Source organism: Molothrus aeneus, chromosome 5 (genome assembly GCF_037042795.1).
Source record: "Molothrus aeneus isolate 106 chromosome 5, BPBGC_Maene_1.0, whole genome shotgun sequence".
Lineage (NCBI taxonomy): Eukaryota > Metazoa > Chordata > Aves > Passeriformes > Icteridae > Molothrus > Molothrus aeneus.
In genome coordinates, this window is record NC_089650.1 from 16201343 (window position 1) to 16222022 (window position 20680).

Here is a 20680-nt window from a genome sequence, read left to right on the forward strand (position 1 = left end):
ATGAAACCCTGTTATTTCAGCAGCCCGCAGTGTTTCGTTTTGCTGTCCATACTGTGATGTTGGCCACTCTACATGGGCTGTATTATACTGTAATGCATACCTGCTTCCCAAAATGACTGGCACAGTTTGTTCTACTCTTCATACCTTGGTACCATGTCTCTTTTTTTTTTCATATATTGTACTTATCTTTCTTCAAATTAAATTAATTCTGCTTTAAAAAACTCTTAACTACTGTGTTCTGCGTATTTCTTTAGGTCCCTGTTCTAGATACACACAAAACATAAAGTCATCAGACTAGAGCTACTCCAGTGTAACAGACATTTATATTCACCGGTATGCAGATATCTTTAATTTTATAAGAAAAAGGAGTCAAAAAGGGAGTATAGATAAGAATATTCTTCTGGTTTTCAGAGCATACCTGTCCATTTATTGTTGTCCATGCTCCAGGAACTTTATCATGCCCTCGAATCCAATTGTGCAAAGCTGCTGCTGGTTGGTCCCAGGAGATCTAGGAAATCAAGACATGCCAGGATGCACCACCACACCTTCCCAAACACAAATAAGATCATCTAATGCAGTAGGGATGCTTAGATAAAATAATTCTCATATGGGAATTCAATTAATATTTTTATCTGTTGTTTATATGGCCGGTGTTATTTTTTGGCACTAGAGGGAAAGGTGCCAAAACTTTTTTTTCCTAAAACCAAATGTATTTCGGTAGAGAATTTCATATGGCCTGTTGGCAAACAAAGAGAGTGATCTTGATTCGATTTTGTATTCACAAGTGTGGTGGCTTACTAAGAATCCACTGAAATTGCAGCTGCCTCTTAGCTGCCTGTACATGATCCCAAATAGGACACCAAGTTTCTAAATACATGTAGCTGCTGAAAGGAAAATGGAACTTAACCTAGGGCTCCATTATATGCATCCTAAGAGGTATTCCAGGAAAAAGAGGTAAGGAAACAACTCAGTTAAAATTCACATTAACTTCATATTGCTGCTACTGTAATCTGAATTAATAACTTTTCTAGTACTGTGCACAAAAAAACGGTGTTACTTCACACTACCTCTGCATTTTCCTTTTTCTGGATCCCTTCATATGTCGCCCCTTCTTCAGGCTGAGGTATACGAGGGGCCTTACCATTAGCAATTAGATGTACAGCTTCCACCTACATGAAAAAGTAGATTTAATGTTAGCTTGGTTCACCTTTTTTCTTCAGTCATACTTCAGAATGACAGCATTAGACTTTCTGCCACAAGGTGAATTGGTTTCGAATTTTTTAAACCTAGTATTTCCAAACTCCAAGGGACCAGTGCTGCCCTGAACAAACCTGTGTGTTTTTTCCTTGAGTCTCTTTGACAAAAGAAATAGCCTCCAGAATTTCATGGGAGTACCTAGACACCAAACTCAGAGCCACTGTCTGAATTCTCCAGAACAAAAATGTGCCTCAGTATGAATGCATTCAACTTTTTCCTTTTTCTCTCTCCAAAAAGTTATTTTTCTGCATTTAAATGAAGGGAGAAAAAAAAATCTCTAAGGAGCAATGCTGAGTATTTTTTGTGCCTTTTCTTTTATTCACTTAAAAAACATACAAAAAATGACAAACATAGAAAACCCAAAGCCAATCCACCAGAACTCTGAGCCCCAAACACCACACTGCCGTTTTTTCTTAAAAATCTCACACCTAATTTTTTTCTGTTGCTGAGCCTTTAAAAGATTTTGTCTTGTATGGAAAGAGCCACATTCCAAACAAATTCAACTTCATGCCATCTGTGGAAATAGAATATGGTCTGCCTGCTGTCAGCAACAAATATTCTGAGGTCATATCCTCAGCTGTTGGGCAGCCGCACAGCTCCAGTGAAGTCTAGGATTTGGCTGAGTATCACAACCTCTGCCTTCCCAATATTTTGTCTATTTTTCCTTTATTTTCAAGCCCTTTTCCTCTTAAAAAGCTGGTATTTAGTACAGTTAAACATACCATAGCCTTTATTCCTTCTGGGAAGAGAAACCGGTTATACAGGTCATCCACGGTATCATTTTGGCCAACATCACATTCTCGCTGTAGAAGTATTGGTCCAGTGTCCAAACCATCATCAGCCCAAAAAATAGTAAATCCTGCTTTCTTATCTCCTTGAATTAAAGTCCTAGGCATAAAAATTACAGTAAATACAGAAAAAATTAAAGTAGTTCGGAATATCAACTCGCATGTTACATTCATGTTTACATTCATTTTCTTCAGGAAGATAGAAAAGAAAATCCTAACAATCTTTGCTATATTTTCACTGCTCACTTCACAGCCAGGAACCCACAGTTTTGCCACTGTTGATGTATGGTTCCCACAAAGTGACATAGGAAATGCTGCAAGTGAACCCAGGCTGTCTCACATAGTTCACTGTGATAACTACTTTTAAAGTATTATTAATGGTAAGACACAGAGCAAAAGCTATGCAACAGTTATAACAGAATTTGAAAGATGGAAGCATCAAACAGAATATTATCTTAATAATTCATGATTGTTTACTGTAATTCGCTAAGCCTCATGGCTCATCTGTAGGTCAACAAGGAAAGTACATTTGTCACACAGCTGAAAAGGAGTTAAACTCAGAGTTGAAAATGATAAATATGCAACTGTTCAAGGAAAAGTTATTAACGGAATTAAGGCTTTCCAGCCAGATTCTGAGCTGCTGTGCATGAACATAGCAATGCTTACATTAGACCTGTGCTGATTTACCTCAGCTCAGAGTCTGCTTCTGCATCCATAGGGAGCTTCAGCCACCTAAAATTTTACAGCTGTCCTTTGGCACGTGTCTCAGAATAATGGAAAATCAGACTGAAGTGTGTTTAAGGGAGCAGCCAGAAATGGTGAGAAAAATATTTCCTGCATGTTTTCAGCCATTTGTATGCATGCAAACTTCAATGCTATTTTAAGTAATACATATCTCATGTAAGTATTCCCTCAGCAGCCCATGTTGTAACAGGATTGTCTGAGATCTGGCTTATACACAGAAAAATTCATTATTAATTATAAGCAGTGAAAGCTGCATTACTAAAATGAGTGAAGTACACAAAAGTACATATGGGATGAACAAGGGACAAACTCCAAAGACAACTGGGGAAGTTGGCAGGTATAACAGAAGTGAAAGCTTATAGAAGTTTGGCTAGCCTTATCAGATCTTTCACATATTTAGCTGCTTTTCTTCTTGTTTTTATTACGTAAAAATTCCAAAAGAGTACTCTAGTGAGAAATGGATGTCCTCAGCATGGAAAAGAAGGTTTTATAAGGAAATGTCTCTGATGCTGAATAGGTGACAAGGTAAGAACTATCGTGTGTCCCCTCATCTGTCCACCAACTCCCTCCACAAAGGGCTGCTGATAACAGAGTGGCAGCAGCTGGAAGAGACTGTAAAGGAAGTGAGTGAGGAACCCTCTGCACCCCAGAGCCCTTGTTTGTACCTAGTTATGTTTAGCCATGTCTAATTCTCAAAGGTTTTCTTGGTTATACTGTGGGGATAAAGGGTCTGATCAGCACCAGGGCTGTAGCCACAATATGTGAAAGTAGTGATTAGAGCAAGGGGTGAGAGGGTGAAACACAAGAACAGTCAGTCAAGGCCAAATCCTAGTTTAGTTTAAAGGTCTTGGGACACTGGCCTTTACTTGAGAAGGGCAGGAGAAGATAGATTCCTTTTGCAGAAGGAATATGCAAAATAGAGCAAGACACAGTGATACAACACTGTAATACATTCCATTTCTGCAAATCTTTGCACTTGCTGAAAGAACTTCCTGTAAGAGAGTTTGTGTCTACACCTTCCTGTGAAATACATCTTGATGAACTTCTCCTCTATAAAAGCATCCTTTTAGAGCTCTCTAGATAGGAGGTTGCACAATTTAATAAAAAACTGCATGGAGTAAAAGGACCTCATTTATTTGGAAAAATTCTACTACTTGATGTCTGCTGGCTGCTCTCTGACTTTTGATTAGAATAAGCCATCATTCCTTTTTCATCTTTCCATGTCTTCCATGGCTCAGCTAGTGTATGTCCTTCCCGATGACCTCTTTTCCAGTCTGAAGACTCCATCATTTGCCTCCAGTCATGTGAAAACTGTCCTATACCCTTGACCATCTTTCTTAGCCTTTTCTGAACTTAGCTAGTTCATGTTCCAACTGAGATGCAGACAGTATTTAAGACCACAGAATCACAGAATATTTTGAGTTGGAAGGGACCCAGAAGGACCATTGAGTCCAACTCTTGAATGAATGGATCCTTACATGGTGAGTAACAATAATCCTTTTCTGAGTAATAACAATTAACTTTAACACTGCTTATATATAGTCATGGGGGTTTCTCCCTTGTGCACATTGTGTAATGTTTCTTAACTTTGAATTTGACCTCTCATTTTCTTAGTCTCACATTATTACATTTACTCATTTGCATAGAAAATGTATTCCTTATTACAGATTTAAATCAGAGTCATTGATCTAAAGTTTCCTGGCTTTCTCTTTCAGCCTTTTTAAAACTGGTATTGCTTTTGCTATTTCCCAGTCACCCGCATCAACATAACCTTAAGAAAATGAAATGTTGCCAGTCATCGCAAATCTGCAACTTCCAATTTGCTGAAGTCCTGTGGTCCTGACAAAGAGTTTCTTATTCCTTCATCAGTTCACGAAAATGTCATCTGCTCACAGTTCAGCTCAAAAGAATTGTTTTGATTTATTCCACACAAAGAAGGACTGTAGGATAGTAACATCTTAAGCTCCTCCATCCTGAATACCAATACAGATTTCCTATATTTAACAAAATACCTTTGTTAAATCCCACATCTCTACCACTTACATACCTCCCACCTTTAACATATTTGGAGGAATTGTTGGTATTACATTTTGTGTCCTTAAAAAGCTGGTTCTTTATTAATTTTCTGGACTATCTCAATCTTATTTTCTGCTGAGTTTATGCTATGTTACTTTACACACTTGGACACAACTGACAGTTTTTGAAGTCTTTACCTCTCTAATAGTCTCCTCAACACCTCTGTTTAAGTATTTCAGTTTAGTACTTTTTCCGGGGAGGATTAAAATTAAACAAAACTAAGTATGCTGTTGCTTTGAATCCACAACACTGTGGATTCAGATAATCATCATGGTGCCTGTAAGATTCTTTTAAAATTGTTTCTCCATATTTAGATAATTTCTTACTGAATTTAGAAACTATGATAATATCATTTCTGTTTTCACAAGAGTGTGAGATTTGAGTCTATTGAGGCCATTTTTGCAGTGTAGTTCTTTTAGGGTGATGATTTGAGCCTATCTTGTGAGATAAAGTTTTTTTCTTGTGGGCTCTCTCTTCTCCTTTCCACTCTGTGACATCTTAGGGTCTGTATCAGACATTCCTGTGATAGTTATCGAGTGTTTGTGGGGATGAGTCACTAGAGCAGTGTTCTGCTTATGGAAACTCCAGACTGTCGATTCATGCATGTGAGTAAAATATATGAATGTACAGCTCACACCACTGATCCTCCCAGAATAACAGCTGAGCTCACATTGGAAATAATAATGAATGCCAGGTATGAAGTGCAGTTCATGTACCAAATAGACAGCTGCTCTAGAGAAGTTCCTTCAGAGCGCTTGCAAGTCAAGAGAACTGCAGCATTTACAAGAGTTAACAGGTGCAGACCAGCACCCTAACATGACAAACACATGGTTTTGATGCACAGAACTCACCAGTTGATTGCAGAAGCTCCTCGGTGGCGTGGTAGGATGGACGGATGGTAAATAATAGAGCCATGTTTTGGGCAGTCAATAACATCCATGGGGATAAACTGTGTACAGAATGGAAGGACATTTAACTCTGCTCCAACTGATTTGTAGGCTGCAACTACTTCCTGGATAGGCTTGCCTTTAGCTCTCCATTTGGGGAACTTAAAAACAGGAGTACCGTCCTTCTCTGCTGCCAGTGCTGAGAGACAAGAACAGTATTATTTTTTTTTTTTCATTTTGTGTTAAAAATTCAAGTCAGAGACATATGACATGACAACTGAAGTGAGTCATCAATTGTGTGACCACAGAGTGCTCTTCTGTATGCTGTTTAAAAACCTTTGTGCTTGGATATATTTTATTAATTCTGTCTTTGATTATCGTTCCTACATCTTACATAAATCTCAACTTTCTGTTCACTCTTATGACTTGGCTAGTAAGTACCAATGAAACAGAAAAGACAGATACTCAAACTTTACTTTCTCTTTTTTGTCTGTGAAATTGGATCTTGAGCTTGATCTGAAACATCTTTAGCCTGTTGATAAAATCTTAAGTAAATTCTTATTTAAATATTATTCCATGCAAGTTAGTGTGTACTGAAGTTACTTTAAGAAAACAAAGACTGTAGCTGTCTGAGGGCACAGAAAGCTTCAGGAAACACTTGAAACTTAAGCTTTTGAGTCATCTGAAAGTAAAAAGAAGTGAAGTTATTTAGCAATTTAATTTCATTTTTTTCCCCCAATCAGGAAAGATTGGACTAAATTAATCCTGTGGGTTTAGTTAAAAATAAATACATGATTGCAAGATTGGAAGATTTACTTAGTTGCATTTGTTAGTGTAACAACTGTACAAGAATAATTTATATAATGTAAACAAGTTATGCTATATTGTACATAAACTTTTTATATAATGTAATCCAACCAGACTTGGATAGTCAATTTTTCGTTTTCTAAGCTAATAGTTGCCTTCTCTAATTCTTCCAAAGTGTGATTAAATCTTTTAATGAGGTAGAGTTGAGAATTACATGCTAGTCTGTGAACACCACAGCACCAGTAAGCAAAACTTACGTTTGATTCTTCCCTCATGAGAGTTCTGTAAAAACATGTCAGGACAATACCAAAAAAAAAAAAAAAAAACCCAACAAAAAAACCAAAACCCTAATCAAAAACCAAACCAAAACAAAAACCACCAAAAAAGCCCTCCACCAAACCAAGAGAGAATTGCAACAGCTCATGGAATGCAGTTTTGATTTCAGATTCTCCATAAAGGTACATTCCATTCTGGCACTTTTATTTGCTAATCATATTAACTCGCTGTCTTTGAACTTGTGTCACTGAAACAAAAATCAAAGAAAAGTGACAATTCAGATGGTTCTAAATTAGCTTCTTTGCCATGCTGAGTTCTATGTAAAATGAGTACAAAACTGAATAAGCAAAACTTCTTTCTTTAGTAAGCCTAGAAAATCCTTATGCACCTCAACAATGGAAAAAGGGAGAGCAAAGCCTCCTCCAACCTTTTGAATATGTTTTCCATAGTCCAGATGGAAGAGAAATGGCCTCTGCAGGTACACTGCCACATACAAGCTTGTCAAAAAGGGCAGAAAGCCCGGGATAAACAATCTTGGCTCACTGCCTTGAGTGTCCCAGCCAGCACAAAGAAGCAGGTGACAGACATTTGCACTTGAATATAGGCTCAGCAGCTATTTGCTGTAAGATACAGCTCTAGTTCAGAATGATTACTTCTAGGGTGTACATTCAAATAAGATATCCAAATTAATTTTGGTTTTCCAATACCTTAATATACAGCCCTGCATATTTAGAAACTACTTTAAAAGTTGCTTTTCTAAAGTACTGACAATGGACAAGGTTAAACTGGTTCTGGGACTGGTGTTTGTTAAAGGATAGGTCTTGTACTGGATTTAGTGGATCAAAGGCAATATATGCAAGTCATTCCCATATAGCTATAACCTTCTAATGAAAAGGAAAATTATGTACACCTGTAATTTTTACATTTGGATTCAGGTTACACTTACCCAAAGGATCAGCTTGTCCATTCTTGTCAGGCACGGTGAATACACCCACAACCTTATGTCCCTCTTTTCTCAGCTTGTTATAAACTTCTTGTCCAAAAATACTTTGACCTATAAGGGCTAGCTTTAGCTTATGTTGATAAGCCTGGTAAAAAGAATTATAACAAAACATGTTGTAGAATGCAAAGAAAATATGTTGTTGCTTACATTTCTGTCTTGCTCTTTCTTTGTCAATTTTCAGTTTGATTTAAATTGGAATAGTTTTTCTAACCTAATCACCTTTGAAGGAACAATAATCAAATTTTTGAGATTAATGACAGGTAACATAGAGAGAGAGCTACTTCACATGAAAGTATCATCTGATACTGTCACTGGTGTTTATATGGCTTTTTTAGAATTTTCATTAGACAGACCAGCCACTGCTTCTTATGAGAGGCTCCATGATCTTATCTATAGCCAGAAATGAAAACACATTTTTTGAAACATACATAAAACACTTTTTGTAGGCATAATTTATGTGGCTAGAACATGCCCTCTGAATCCCTGTAATTAAACAGAGGTATATTATTTGTGGTTAACATGTATAGGCTAAAGAAGACAAACTTGCACTGTTCCTGCCAAGTTAAAGGTGATGATCATCCATTTGATACGCCTACAAGCAAAAAAAGGTGCTAAAGGTGAGGTTCCCTTGCTGGACTTCTACTGCCTGCTGCATTTGGATCCCAGTACACTGGACTGGGATTTAAGCTTCTTCACACAGAGCAAGAAACTACCTCCACTTTTTTTTTTAAATTTATGATAGTTAAATTTATTATAATTTATAAAATTTATGATAGAATCACAACACTACAATTATATCAGAATTTCAGATATTGCTATGTTTTTCAAGTGATGGCTTCCTGAAAAAACTACTTTTTCCTTCTGAGTCCTTTTAGATTCATGTGGCAGTTGTTCTCCTCTCCCACCCTACCTCCAGTCCCTCATCTCCAACACCTCATTTATCCCAGAACTGGTACTGCTGTAGCTGCAAGAACTGCATTAGGTTACTGAAATGAGCAGGCACCGACATGAAAAATGCGGCTTTTTTATAAATGGATCTCTCCACTGGTCTAATTTATAGCATGGCCATGAATCCTAACATAGGGCCAGCAGGGGAGCAGGAATGAGCATGGAAACATGGCAGAAGGGTGGAACTGCCTCTATATGCACTGCATTTTTAGTCAGCTTTTGGAAAATAAAAACTGGAAACCTTTGAAAAAGAAATGGACTATGACACCTGGTTAAAAAGGAAAGGTCCGCACAGAATAAACAGAAAACTAACCTTCCTCAAAGCTGAATCTGACACAAACTGTTCCTAGACTCAAACCATACAGATCCCTCCTCTTAGGAGGCCTGATAGAAAGGTAGGAAATAAATCCACACACTTCCCGCCTTTGTTCTTAACTTCATTTTTCACTACTGGACTTTGCCTTCTTTTTTTCCTTATGACCCATTAGAGGAATCAAAGTGCTCTATGAATGTCTTAACCACTGACATTTGTTTTCCTTGTAAGTTGGCACCTGTATGTTTATCTCCTCCCTCCTCTTCCTTAGGGTGCTGGGACATGAGTATACTTTGACTGAGTGGGTTATTGATTGGATAACAAATGGTCTGCACTGCCCATCAGATCATATGACAAAGAGAAATGTCCTGAAAAACAGGTTACTTAAAACCACAATTCACTGAAATTCATTTCACAGCTGACATATCATGGATGTATTTTACTGGTTTCAGGTTACATTTTTGTTGTGCAGCTGGCTTTAGAAAAGGGAGTTATAAATTGGTAGGTTCTATTACAGGAATATTGAAGTGAGGGTTTTTTTTAATATAAAACAATAGGAAATAATTATTTGTACTGGAAACAATATTTTCCCCGAGAATGAAACTGCATAGTAAAGTGCCACTGCAGCAGAAACAAGCAGTAAGATGCAAAGATGGACATAACTCAGGCCCTTGCAAAATCAGACTGTTATAACTGGCTGGCAAAAAATGTCTGTGACACTGCTGATAATAATATTACTAACCAACATTGCATTGCTGGCAGCTATAGCTCAAATATTCCACTATTTCGTTCTTAACAAAGACAAGACCTTGCTCTGAATTACAACTTATCCTTGCAATCCTTATCCAGCAAGGCCAAACTGATGCAGGTGGTGCTCATTATCAATGTTTTATGACAGATGTCGTTACAGCAGAAATGTTGCTGCACTAAAAAAAACACTTATTAGATTTTCCCAAGTATTTTAACTATAGCCAGGCAAATTGGAGAAAGATTAACCTCCTGGATCACTGACCATGTTTAACACGGTATGAAATCCTCTGATTTCTGTACTGTGCTAACTAGTGCCCAACTAGTATATTGAATAAATGTTAAAAATAGTCCAGATGAGAATTGCTTATTCTACTTCTGCCCTTTTGTTAACATTTCTTAGTAAGAACAGGACTGGAAGAGATCTTCTTAGCTAATGAATCTTCTCCTCTGCCATCACAAAAAATCATGTCATATAATTGCCTCTGTAAATATACCCAAACACCTTTTCAAAGCACTGTTAAAGTATTCACTTCTGTACTCTGCTGCTTTTCTGATACTTGGACAATCTTGTAATTTTAAGTCCAAATTTATCACCACTTTAAGAGTTACTTTTTCACAAAGAGTTTATTCATGAAGTGTTAATAACATATGCACCCTCTATTCCTACACTTTCAGTTCATGTTGCTTTGTGAATAAATCTGATTCTCATATTACATGGAGTGGCATAGCAGTTCCGGTACCAAATCATGAGCTGCTGTAAATCAACATACTTTCAGTGAAGCCACACATTTAATTTGTGCTAGTTGTGGAACTGAATCAACAAATGGTGAGAAGCAAAGAGAGAATGTAGTCCCCAGATGAATAACAAATAAAAAACCCCACCATATCCAAACTGAAACTGGCAAGACTGAGAAGATTGCAGTGTGGAAAATTCTGTAGAGCACAAAAACATTACTCTGGCAGTAAATCAGCTTTGCTGCCTCACACTTCCAGAAGATAGCTCAAATTGACTGGTTTCAATGGCAAGATGGTTCTGGTAACTGTGACCAGTGATTCTTGAGTTCTCTCTCCACTGAACGGTACCCACAAGTCAGCCATGAACAGGATTTCTACTGAGTTAAAAAAAAAAAAGTTATCTGTGTGGATAACTGTGTGCGAAAAAAAATATCTGTGTGGAGGGGCTTGCATGCTCAGACCACAAGTTCAGTCCTTTGTTTTTTGTTTTATTTGAAAAATTACAGTGGAACAAGTGCATGAGCTGTTATAGCCATTCATATCTTCTCTTGGAAACTCTCCTTAAGCATTTTTACCTAAAATGGGTCAGACCTGTGGAAGTGGGAAAATTCTGTAGAAGAATTTAATGTGGACATAGCACTCAATTAAAATGGAAATTTCTATAAGATGACACAGAGAAGAAAAAGAGTTTGGTGTTTTCTGTTTTACAGAAATGGCACATTTTGGCTAGAGTGCCACTGCTGGCATTCATCATGAAACTTTAGAAATTCTGTTAAAGAACACCAAAACAATCTCGGTTTTGAATAATGTGCTAGACAGATACTCCATCATTATCACTAACATACACAGAGATTAAACTTTCTATTGTTTTTGACAGTGATGTTAAGAGATATACTAGACTCCTTTTGCAGCTGGCTGGTTGACCATGAACGTGTAATGTGCATGAACCATGCCTGTGAAGGTTAATGGTCATGTAGCATCAGAGTGGATGTTTTGCTGCACTTTTGTAAGATTACCCAATTCCTATTTATAGTAAACAATGCAGTTCAGGTGAATTGGGGAGATCTGGCCCTTCTTTTATGACTAATCATGGAGTAATATAGTTATTATGACAGAGCTGCCAAATACAAGATTTTAGGAAATCAGTTTTCACTCTACTGTAATTCTGTTGTTTTCACTGTCTGAACCTATAATTTCTTCTTTAACTTTATATTTTTTTATAGGATAACACAGATTAACAGTGATTATGTTTCCTTGACTCAAGTACTCATGATTTGAATGAAGACAGTAAGATAAAGGAGGTAGAAGCATAAAATCCAATAAGTGTTTGTACAAGCAGTCTTATCTTAAATGCTCAACATGTCTCAAAGTTCACATGTGTTTGACCACCTCAATACAAAAGCGCAGATTTAGGTTTATCTTCTGTAATCAAAAATTCTGTCCATATGATCTCTTGATACCATACTGGAATATATTTTAAAATAGCTCATTAAAAGTTATACAGTATTTTAATGTTTGACTCCATTCTGGTTCTCTTTTTCTTCCAAAACACTTAAACAGAAATAAAACTAACAAATAGAATTAAGTATTGCCTAGATGACAGCCTGACAAATACTGGTAACTCTCTTGTCAAGTTCTACTTTCTAGAAATGGGAGATAAATCCAACACCTACATTTTCTTCTCTAAGAAGAGTCTAAACTTAAAAAATCTCTTCAGAGGAGAATTTTTTTTTAAATAAAAATAATTTTCTATTACTGCCTCTTTTGTATGTGCATCTAAACTTCAATTGGTTATCGCTTCTAAATAAATTTCCTGAAAATGAAGATTTAGTAACTGCTACTCTGGGTACAAACCTTTTAATCAAAAAGATTAAAATATTTTACTTAGTTTGCATAAGAATTTAGTAAAGCTAAAAAAATTGAACGTTACATCTTTTTAAAATTATTACAGAGAGATGCTTCTTTTGAAAAGCAGTACTGCAACTTTATTTCTACTGAGATCCCCATACATGTGCTGAATTCCAGTGCCTGCAAATCGAAGCCTATAGTAGAGCCCCGCCCCCATCTACATACACATCCAGGGCAATGTGTTCCCATCGTTCATTCATTCTTTTTTTTTTGGCACTGCTGGTTGCATTTCCAAAAGGCTTGTGTTAAATCTCCTTCTTCTAATGCCTTCCATGCAGATACCTTTGGAGGATTGCTGTCCTCAAAGAAAACTGAGCAGCCAAACACAAAACAGTGAACAATCTCTAGGGAAGAAAAAAATCCCCCGAGCCTCATTCAACTAGCCAGGCATACACATCTGGACAATTTGGACTGGACATGGCTTTCAGGGAGAGGTTCCTTGCAGGAGTCCTGCAGTTTATATATGTAACCAGACACAAAGAAAATGGCTTGAAACAAATGCTCAGAGCTGTAAAAGACTAAACCATGGGGTGCAGAGGAATTTAGGCCATCAACTTCAACCCTGAGCAGCCCACCATGCCAGAGCAATGAACCGGCTATGAGAAGGTCACAAACGAAACAGGCCAGAGCCGCGGGCTTCACTGTGGCGCTGGGAACGAGCATGGTCCCTTCTAATTGAGAAGACAGCCTTCAGCTTCTCGCAGGGCAAATCCAGCCTAAGGGAGGCAGAGAACGGCTGCATCATATTGTTCGTGACACAGGATTACGGGGCACTATCACAGCATCGCTGGTGCCTGTTCCCCGCAGCTTCCAGGCACATCCTTGCAAGATGCAGCGCCCAGATGATGGCTGCGATCAGGCTCGCCGAAAAGGGCAGGATGCAGCCTTTGCACCCACACCGCGCCCTTTCCCGACCCTGCTGTGCCACAACGCGCTTTGCTAAATCCTCGGCAGAGACAATAGGCATCACATCCTGGAAAATACTCGCTCCCGCCATCCCCCTCCTTGCGGTTGTCCCCCGACCGGTTCATTCGCGGGCTCGGCACGGCACGGCACAGCACGGGAGGACCCAGGTCCGCGGCCGCCCGCCCCGCGCTACTCACCGCAGCCGTGGTGCAGATGGTCCGCAGCACCCGGGGTGATGTCCGCAGCATCTTGCGGCCCCCCGGCCAACACCGAGCCGGATCCGCGGCCGCGGCGGAGGGCCTCGTCTGATGCAACCCGCGCCGATCCGCTGGCGCCGGGCCAACGCCTGCATCCGCGGCGGCGCAACCCCGCCCGGGCCCGCGGCCACCGGAGGGAGCGGGGCCGCCCCGCACCTGCCGCGCCCAGAGGGGAGGGGAGGGGAGGGGAGGGGAGGGGAGGGGAGGGGAGGGGAGGGGAGGGGAGGGGAGGGGAGGGGAGGGGAGGGGAGGGGAGGGGACCGCCGCTGCTTCCCGATCCTAGCGTGGCGGTCGAGGTCTCCCGCTGATGCCGCAGGGCACCAGGGCAGGGACCAGCGAGGTGGCGTGGCGGGCTCCCGGCCCGCGAACACGGGAGTCATAGAATCACAAACTCGTTAGGTTTGGAAGGGTTCTCTGGAGATCATCCAGTCCAGCCCCCCTGCCAAGGCAGGGTCACCTAGAGCAGGTCACACAGGAACGCGTCCGGGTGAGTTTTGAATATCTCCATGGAGAGAGACTCCCCGGACAGCCTGTTCGAGTGCTCTGCCACCCTCAATGTACAGTCCTTTCTCATGTTGAGGTGAAACTTCTCGTGTTTTAGTTTATGGCCATTGCTCCTCGTTGCTGGGCACCACTGAAAAGAGTCCGGCACCATCCTGTGAGCACCCGTCTTTGAGGTATTTGTAGGCGTTAATGAGATCTCCTCTCAGCCTTCTCTAGACTGAAACAGACCCAGCTCCCACAGCTCTTGCTCCAGACCCCTCATCATCTTTGTGGCTCTCCACTGCACCCTCTCCAGTCACTCCTTGTCTTTTGTTTAGTCATGACTACCAATACCACCCGGGTGGCATTTTGCAGCCTGACATGTGTGCAGTGTCCCCAGCAGTGCTCCAGCCATTTACAGCTTGAGGGGACAGAGCCCCTCAGCTTCACTTTTGCTCTCTCTACCAAGACTGTTGGCAAGACATCCCTTGACTCTGCTGTGCAGTAAAAGATCATGTGGATTATTAGCATTAATTTTTAGTTTATTTCATACTAGTAATGGGGTTAAAAAACATTAATGACTTACTGGAAATCTGTATCACCTCCTTTGCCAAGTATTATTAAAGCAGCTCACTCTATTTAGCTATTTCTTAAAAATCTTGCTCTTGAGTTCTACTACTAAAAGTGTTTCAATTTCAATATTATTTGGAAGCTACAACAAAATCTTCTTGTGAGAGGTATGGAGAAGGTCTTAAAAACACAAATTCAAGGTGCTAAAAAGACCAGAAAGGAAGTGAAAATGACCCCAAAAAGGACAGGAATAGCAAAAGCAAGAGTAGATAGCATGACAGTAATAATTTGCATCATTGCAAATTAGGTCAGGTTTAAACCCCAGCAATACAAAGAACATGGGTGTATAATAAACTGAAATACATGATGTTCCTGTCAGGAGAACAAGGAAGACAAAAATGGAAAAATATTTCTTAAAGCCAAGTTGCGAACAATGTCAGAGGCAATGATTAAGCAAAAGTTATGACCTGCAGTCACCTTGCTACAGTTACAAATAGAGTAGACGTGCAAATATCCATATCTCAGTGAGATATCACATCTCTTTTTTATGCTTTCCTGCAAAAGAACTGCAGCAGTGATCAGCAGGGTTTTACTCCCAGGCCCCCAATATCTTCCTCAGGGTATTTCAAATGCTGAGAAGTACCTTAAGGACAAGAACTGCTGAAGTCCTGCTGTTCCATCCCTGTTCAGGGGGCATAGGAAGAAGAGGTGCTGCAAGAGGTAGATTGTGCCAGTCCCCAAGGAAGTTGGGTTGGCACAACACAATCCCCCCACAAAGTAAAGTTACACAAGGGCTTGCATTATAACTCTCATACCATTATTCATTCCCTGATTTAGTCCTGTGTAGCACAATTATATCCTGTCCTTTATTCAAGGGTCATAAGTGTAGGTGGCACTGAGTGGAATAAACAGAAATTAAAACCAAAACATTTAAATTATTATAAACCACTGCACTTCCATTTTGCAAAGAAAGTTCCACAAAGAAAAATCACTAGTCAGTTCCTATAATTTCTTTTCTGTTGGGTGAAAAAGCTACAACAGGAGTACTTGTCTGCTTCAGTGAAAATTCTTCTTATGATGGTATCATGTGGAGTGTGTGGTGATTTATTAGATCATGGAATAATCAGCCAAGGGAGTTTGTGACTTTCTTTGCTCTGAAGTATTAAAAGCTAAATTCATCAAAAAGTTCTATTAACAAAAAGTGGGACAATATGTTTATAGAAGAAGTTCCGTCTCTAATATCTGTGGTACTGTGGGTTTAAAAAGAATGGTGTACAATAATTCCAGATTTCATTAAGAAAGCTAAAAGATTTTGATTTGCGGTTTTTTCTTAAAATATTGTTATTGCCTACTTTCATGGGTATGCAGCTTCATATCTTCCAAGGATCTCACAGAAAATCTACAAAATTTCATTGCTACATTTCTTTAAAATATTCCTTCTTTAAATTGTACAATAAAACAATTAAACCTCATAATTTTGTTGGACTAAAATGCATCATTTAACTACCACAGGAGCTTTTGTTCTGACATGCCTGTTGTTAATATCTGGTTTTCCTTTTTGAATTGGCAGTTTCTTTCAGAAAGATTAAGTGCCCAGTCTGATGGGTCATGTAGCAATTCAAGGATTTTACAAGTTCATGTGCAGCTCAGTTTGCAGCTGAGCAAACCCACAAACAAGTATTGACAATCCTCACTAAAGGAACTATAACACTACCTCTGACAGTAGGAGAAATGAATGTGTGGGTAGTATTCCCATGACTTGATGGAAGCTGCACAAATTCCATACAATAAATAGGATGCAATCAACTCCTACTATAACAGCTGGCATCAATATGGTCCTATAATGCAAAGTTTGGAACTGGATTAAAGCATTGCTGAAGTTCATGGAACTTCAAATCTTGGTTCATGATCCAAAATCCTCTCCAACTTGAACAGTACACTTGGCAACAGTACACTGACACACAAGCTTACGGCAAAATGCCTGGTTTTCCTGGGCAAGCAATTTGTAATAACCTGTGGCTCTATTCCCTGTACACACATAACATAGACAGTTCAACAATGCAAGTGTAAAGCACCAAAATTTATTTAGTTGGTACACCTTCATCTCCAAACACAATTCTTAACCTAGTGAGAAAATAATAGACCTCCATTTACTTCACAGACTACTAAAATGTTAGGTAACAAAAGGGAAAAATCACAAGAGGAGGTGTTTGTTGTCACCATATAAGAAGAGCTATATAAATAAGAGCTGGGAAGGAAGAGGTGGGATTTATTTTAGATTTAATAACAATAAGAGGGGTAGAATGGCCATGAAGGTCTACTAAAACACACACAAAGATGGCATCTTCATACCATCAGCTTCACATTATTATCAGAGTTATGACTTCATACAAATGAGTTTTAATAACCACTTAACAAATTTCCTATGTAGAATTTCAAGTGCAAATACTTACAATCAATATTTTTGGTATCCAGAAAATTATTAGGCTGACCTCTTTGAGATAGGTCTAGTATGATCTAGTAAATCCAACATAAATGTTAAATATTGTAACACTTACTGTGCATTCTTCTGGGCTTTATGTTATTGGCAAAAGTGACCCAAAGTATTACCCATTAATTTTTGTACCCCAGTCAGAGAAGTACCTTGCAAAATATTAATTTCTTGTTCGTTTGGGGAAAAATATCCTAGCACCAGTGCTTACTTTGTTTGGAGCACATTTTATACATTAAGCTTCATTTTCTGATTTTTTTTCCCCCCTTTCACTTCTGATCCCTTTTCATAAAGCCGAAGTTTAGTTTTGGGAAAAAATCTGCAATTACCTATAGTAAGCTTTTCAGCATAGGATTTTTCCTTTGTGTCACCAAATTTTAAGGAGCTGTATGTCAGCAAATGGCAAAAACTGATAGGCGGTATGTTCACCAAAGCTATTCAGGAGTTTAACGTGTTTGTATCATAGCAAAAATGTGCAAAATGTGTTTGCATGTGCAGAAATGTACAGAACAAATATAAGACCTAATGTAGCTGAATATTTTAAATCCTTGTTGATTTCTGTGAAGCAAAAGCTACTCAGTGTCTTTGAAGACATCATCAAGACTTGGCATGATCATTAGGAAAGACTGTTCTGCACAGCGTGCACATACTGAAGTGCTTGAGAAACTGCTTGGAATCTTCCAGGATTTGCTTTCTTTAGAAAATCATGCCCTGGGACTCAGTAATCAACTAAATTACCTCTGCATAGGCTTTTTGTTGTTGGAAATCAGCCCTGATGGGGCTTTTCATGATGATTAAAGATTTGGTCATAGTTCAGACTCAAATTCCTCAGGAGTACTTTAGAGTTTACCCGGTTTTAAAGACTGACTAAGTATAAAAAATAAAATAAGGCTTTGTATGATTGTTAATTGTTAATTAATGGCTAAGTATGTTAATTGCATGACAAGTTCCAACTAAAATTTTACACAATAAAAACATTTCATGTTTTTCCACTTGCTGAAGCAAAATTTTATGGGAAAGTTACTTTGTCTGTTATCTCTGCAACATTTATATTTAAAACTTTTATTAATTTTTTCCCCCAGAGGATCTTAATTAGACATTAACCATTTAAAACCTTACACTTGACATTTGATTTTTCCAGACTAACCAAAAGGAGGTATATATTTCATGAGAAAAGGAGATTATTTCACCAATGTAACAAGTAGCAAAAACTATCATGTGCAGATGCCTTACTCATATGGATAAATGGAATTCTCTCAGATTGCATACGACAGATTAGGAACTACATCTGCAAAAGTTGTTGCTATCTTAGTGGAGTGGAGCTGTAAAGAGCAGATCTCAGATAGTAAATCCTTTCTGGGAATTCTGCCACAGAAACTTTGAGCAAGATCTTTTTTTTATTTAAAATGTTCAGAGCTAAGCATCAAACATTCCACAGACAAGGAACATAGAGAACAGTTGGGTTTTTGCAGATACAGCAAGTCAAATTCTTTCTCCTGTAAGTAATTACAATTCTAGTAATTAGTGACTGTCAATAATCTTGGTGGAGCTTTGCCTGTATACACAAGAAGCAATATCTGATCTGGGTGCTTTTCTGCCCCCCCCCCCTTTTTTTTTTTAGAAAATGGTTTCTGTTTGGATGGTTAAAATATCTGATGGATGGTTTCAAATATCAGAAAAATGCTGTTTAAAATACCAGGCAACTGAATTGTCCATTGTAGTATGATATTTCCAATTGGGATTATTTCAAGGAAAAAGGGTTTTTAATACCTCATGGAATCAGGCTCCTGTTGATTTATGAATCCATAGAAACCTAACCACTTCATAAATGAAACGGTCATAGCATCATATTAATTCTATTATATTTTGGACTTTATTCTCTCATCTACTTTTTCTAGTACTCAAGTGTAACAAGTAATTTCAGCTGGAACATATCTGTGTTCACATTTTACTCAGTTCCTGTGAAAGTTCATTAGGAAATTTCATTTCATGACCAATTTGGCCTGACCAAAAGAAATGATTGTTTTATCGATTATGTCTGTGTTCAGTAATGGTCAGCTTAGAAATCACTGTCTATCAAACAAAGTCTAAAGAATTTTCTTACTACTCTATTTCCTGAAGATTCTAACAGATATTTGAGCAATCTTAGCAATTCCTATGAGTTTGTACCACATAAAAGCTTCCTGGTAAAATGGAAGCTGTGTCACCCAACTTGCAGAAATTCTGTTTATAAAATGTCAGTAATTTCACATGAGTGAACAGCATAAAGCCATTCACTGATAAGACAGCCCAGCAAACTTATCAATCAAATCCAAGCCAGTCTCACTGCCAGTGAGTTTCAAGACAAAGTCTAAATCAGATTTTCAGAGAAAACAGAAATTCTAGCAGGATCTCCAAATGACCTAAATAATTTCAGTGTGAGCAACAAAATACAGCCACCTAGGGAGCCAAAGGAAAAGACAATCATCAGTCATTTAAATAAACCAACCATGAATGGCAGCATAAATTTAACTGGTGTACTTAATTGAGTATAATTGTGAAAATTTTTTCAGTTAAGGAGCCTTCTGCTCCATTTTTTAAAAAACCCATTCTATTTAAATGTATTTTCTTCTGAAATAATTTTCTTTTTCCATATTTAAAATAAGGGCTACATCACTTATGCTGTGGGGATCACAATGCACCCTTTGGTGTGGCCACTGCACAGGCCACCCAGCTGGATTACCTTGCATCCAGTTTTGACGATCTCACAACCTTGCAATAAGCAACCCTGCAATATTTACTTTACAAATTCAGTTTAGATGTGGGAAGTGAGTGCCTACCAAGTGCCAGTTCTGCAGGTTCCTCCCTTGTACCATCCTGCAGAATTGAAGGACGCCTTTTTCTGGGACAGAGAGCAAAAGGCCTGATAACTACCTTTTAAGCAGTCTGAAAGCCTTTGTTCGTGTGCAGTCTTACACAGCTGAAAGAAACAGTGCTTGTTTCAAAGAAGGTTTGTGAAGAAAACTCTATTTTTTAATTTCATTTTTCAGAATTGGAAGACATATGTTGACTTTGAATAAATGTACAGCAGCTATACTGACTTCAATTAAAGCTGCATGGACAGAACAAGATCCTTAAAATCTAGCCGAAGTTGTATTTGCATTTTGTGTGATAATCATCATTTCCTTAGAAGCGCTTGTGTTCGCTGCCAGCTGTCAATGTCCTGCACAATTAAACTTCTGGTTCAATTAAAACCCAGTGTGAACAGTTTGCGTAAGAGCCAAAGAGTGGAGGAGATGTATTGACATATTACATCATGATTATTTGACAACATGCTCCAAATCAGAGTTCTCTCCAGTAAAAAAGAACCCAACAAAACAAACATCTTATTCTAAACAGTCTTTATTTCATTTCACACAAAGCTGAATTTGATTTCTTCTTTCCCAGGGTGGCCTCTTAGAATGCACTTTAGGTAAGAAAAATTCATCAATAAATGTGATAA

At 38.5% G+C, this 20680-nt stretch overlaps 1 protein-coding gene across 1 annotated transcript in view; it reads right to left on the reverse strand.

The window, feature by feature from the left end:
• The window catches only part of ALDH1L2 (aldehyde dehydrogenase 1 family member L2), a 30817-nt gene extending 17067 nt beyond the window's left edge, over positions 1-13750 (reverse strand). Inside the window, 7 exon segments of the mRNA XM_066550928.1 lie at positions 419-508; positions 1068-1169; positions 1980-2145; positions 5717-5951; positions 7782-7923; positions 13596-13723; positions 13726-13750. Of these exon segments, the coding sequence (XP_066407025.1) occupies positions 419-508; positions 1068-1169; positions 1980-2145; positions 5717-5951; positions 7782-7923; positions 13596-13723; positions 13726-13750 (888 nt within the window).
• Positions 13751-20680: the final 6930 nt, after the last annotated feature.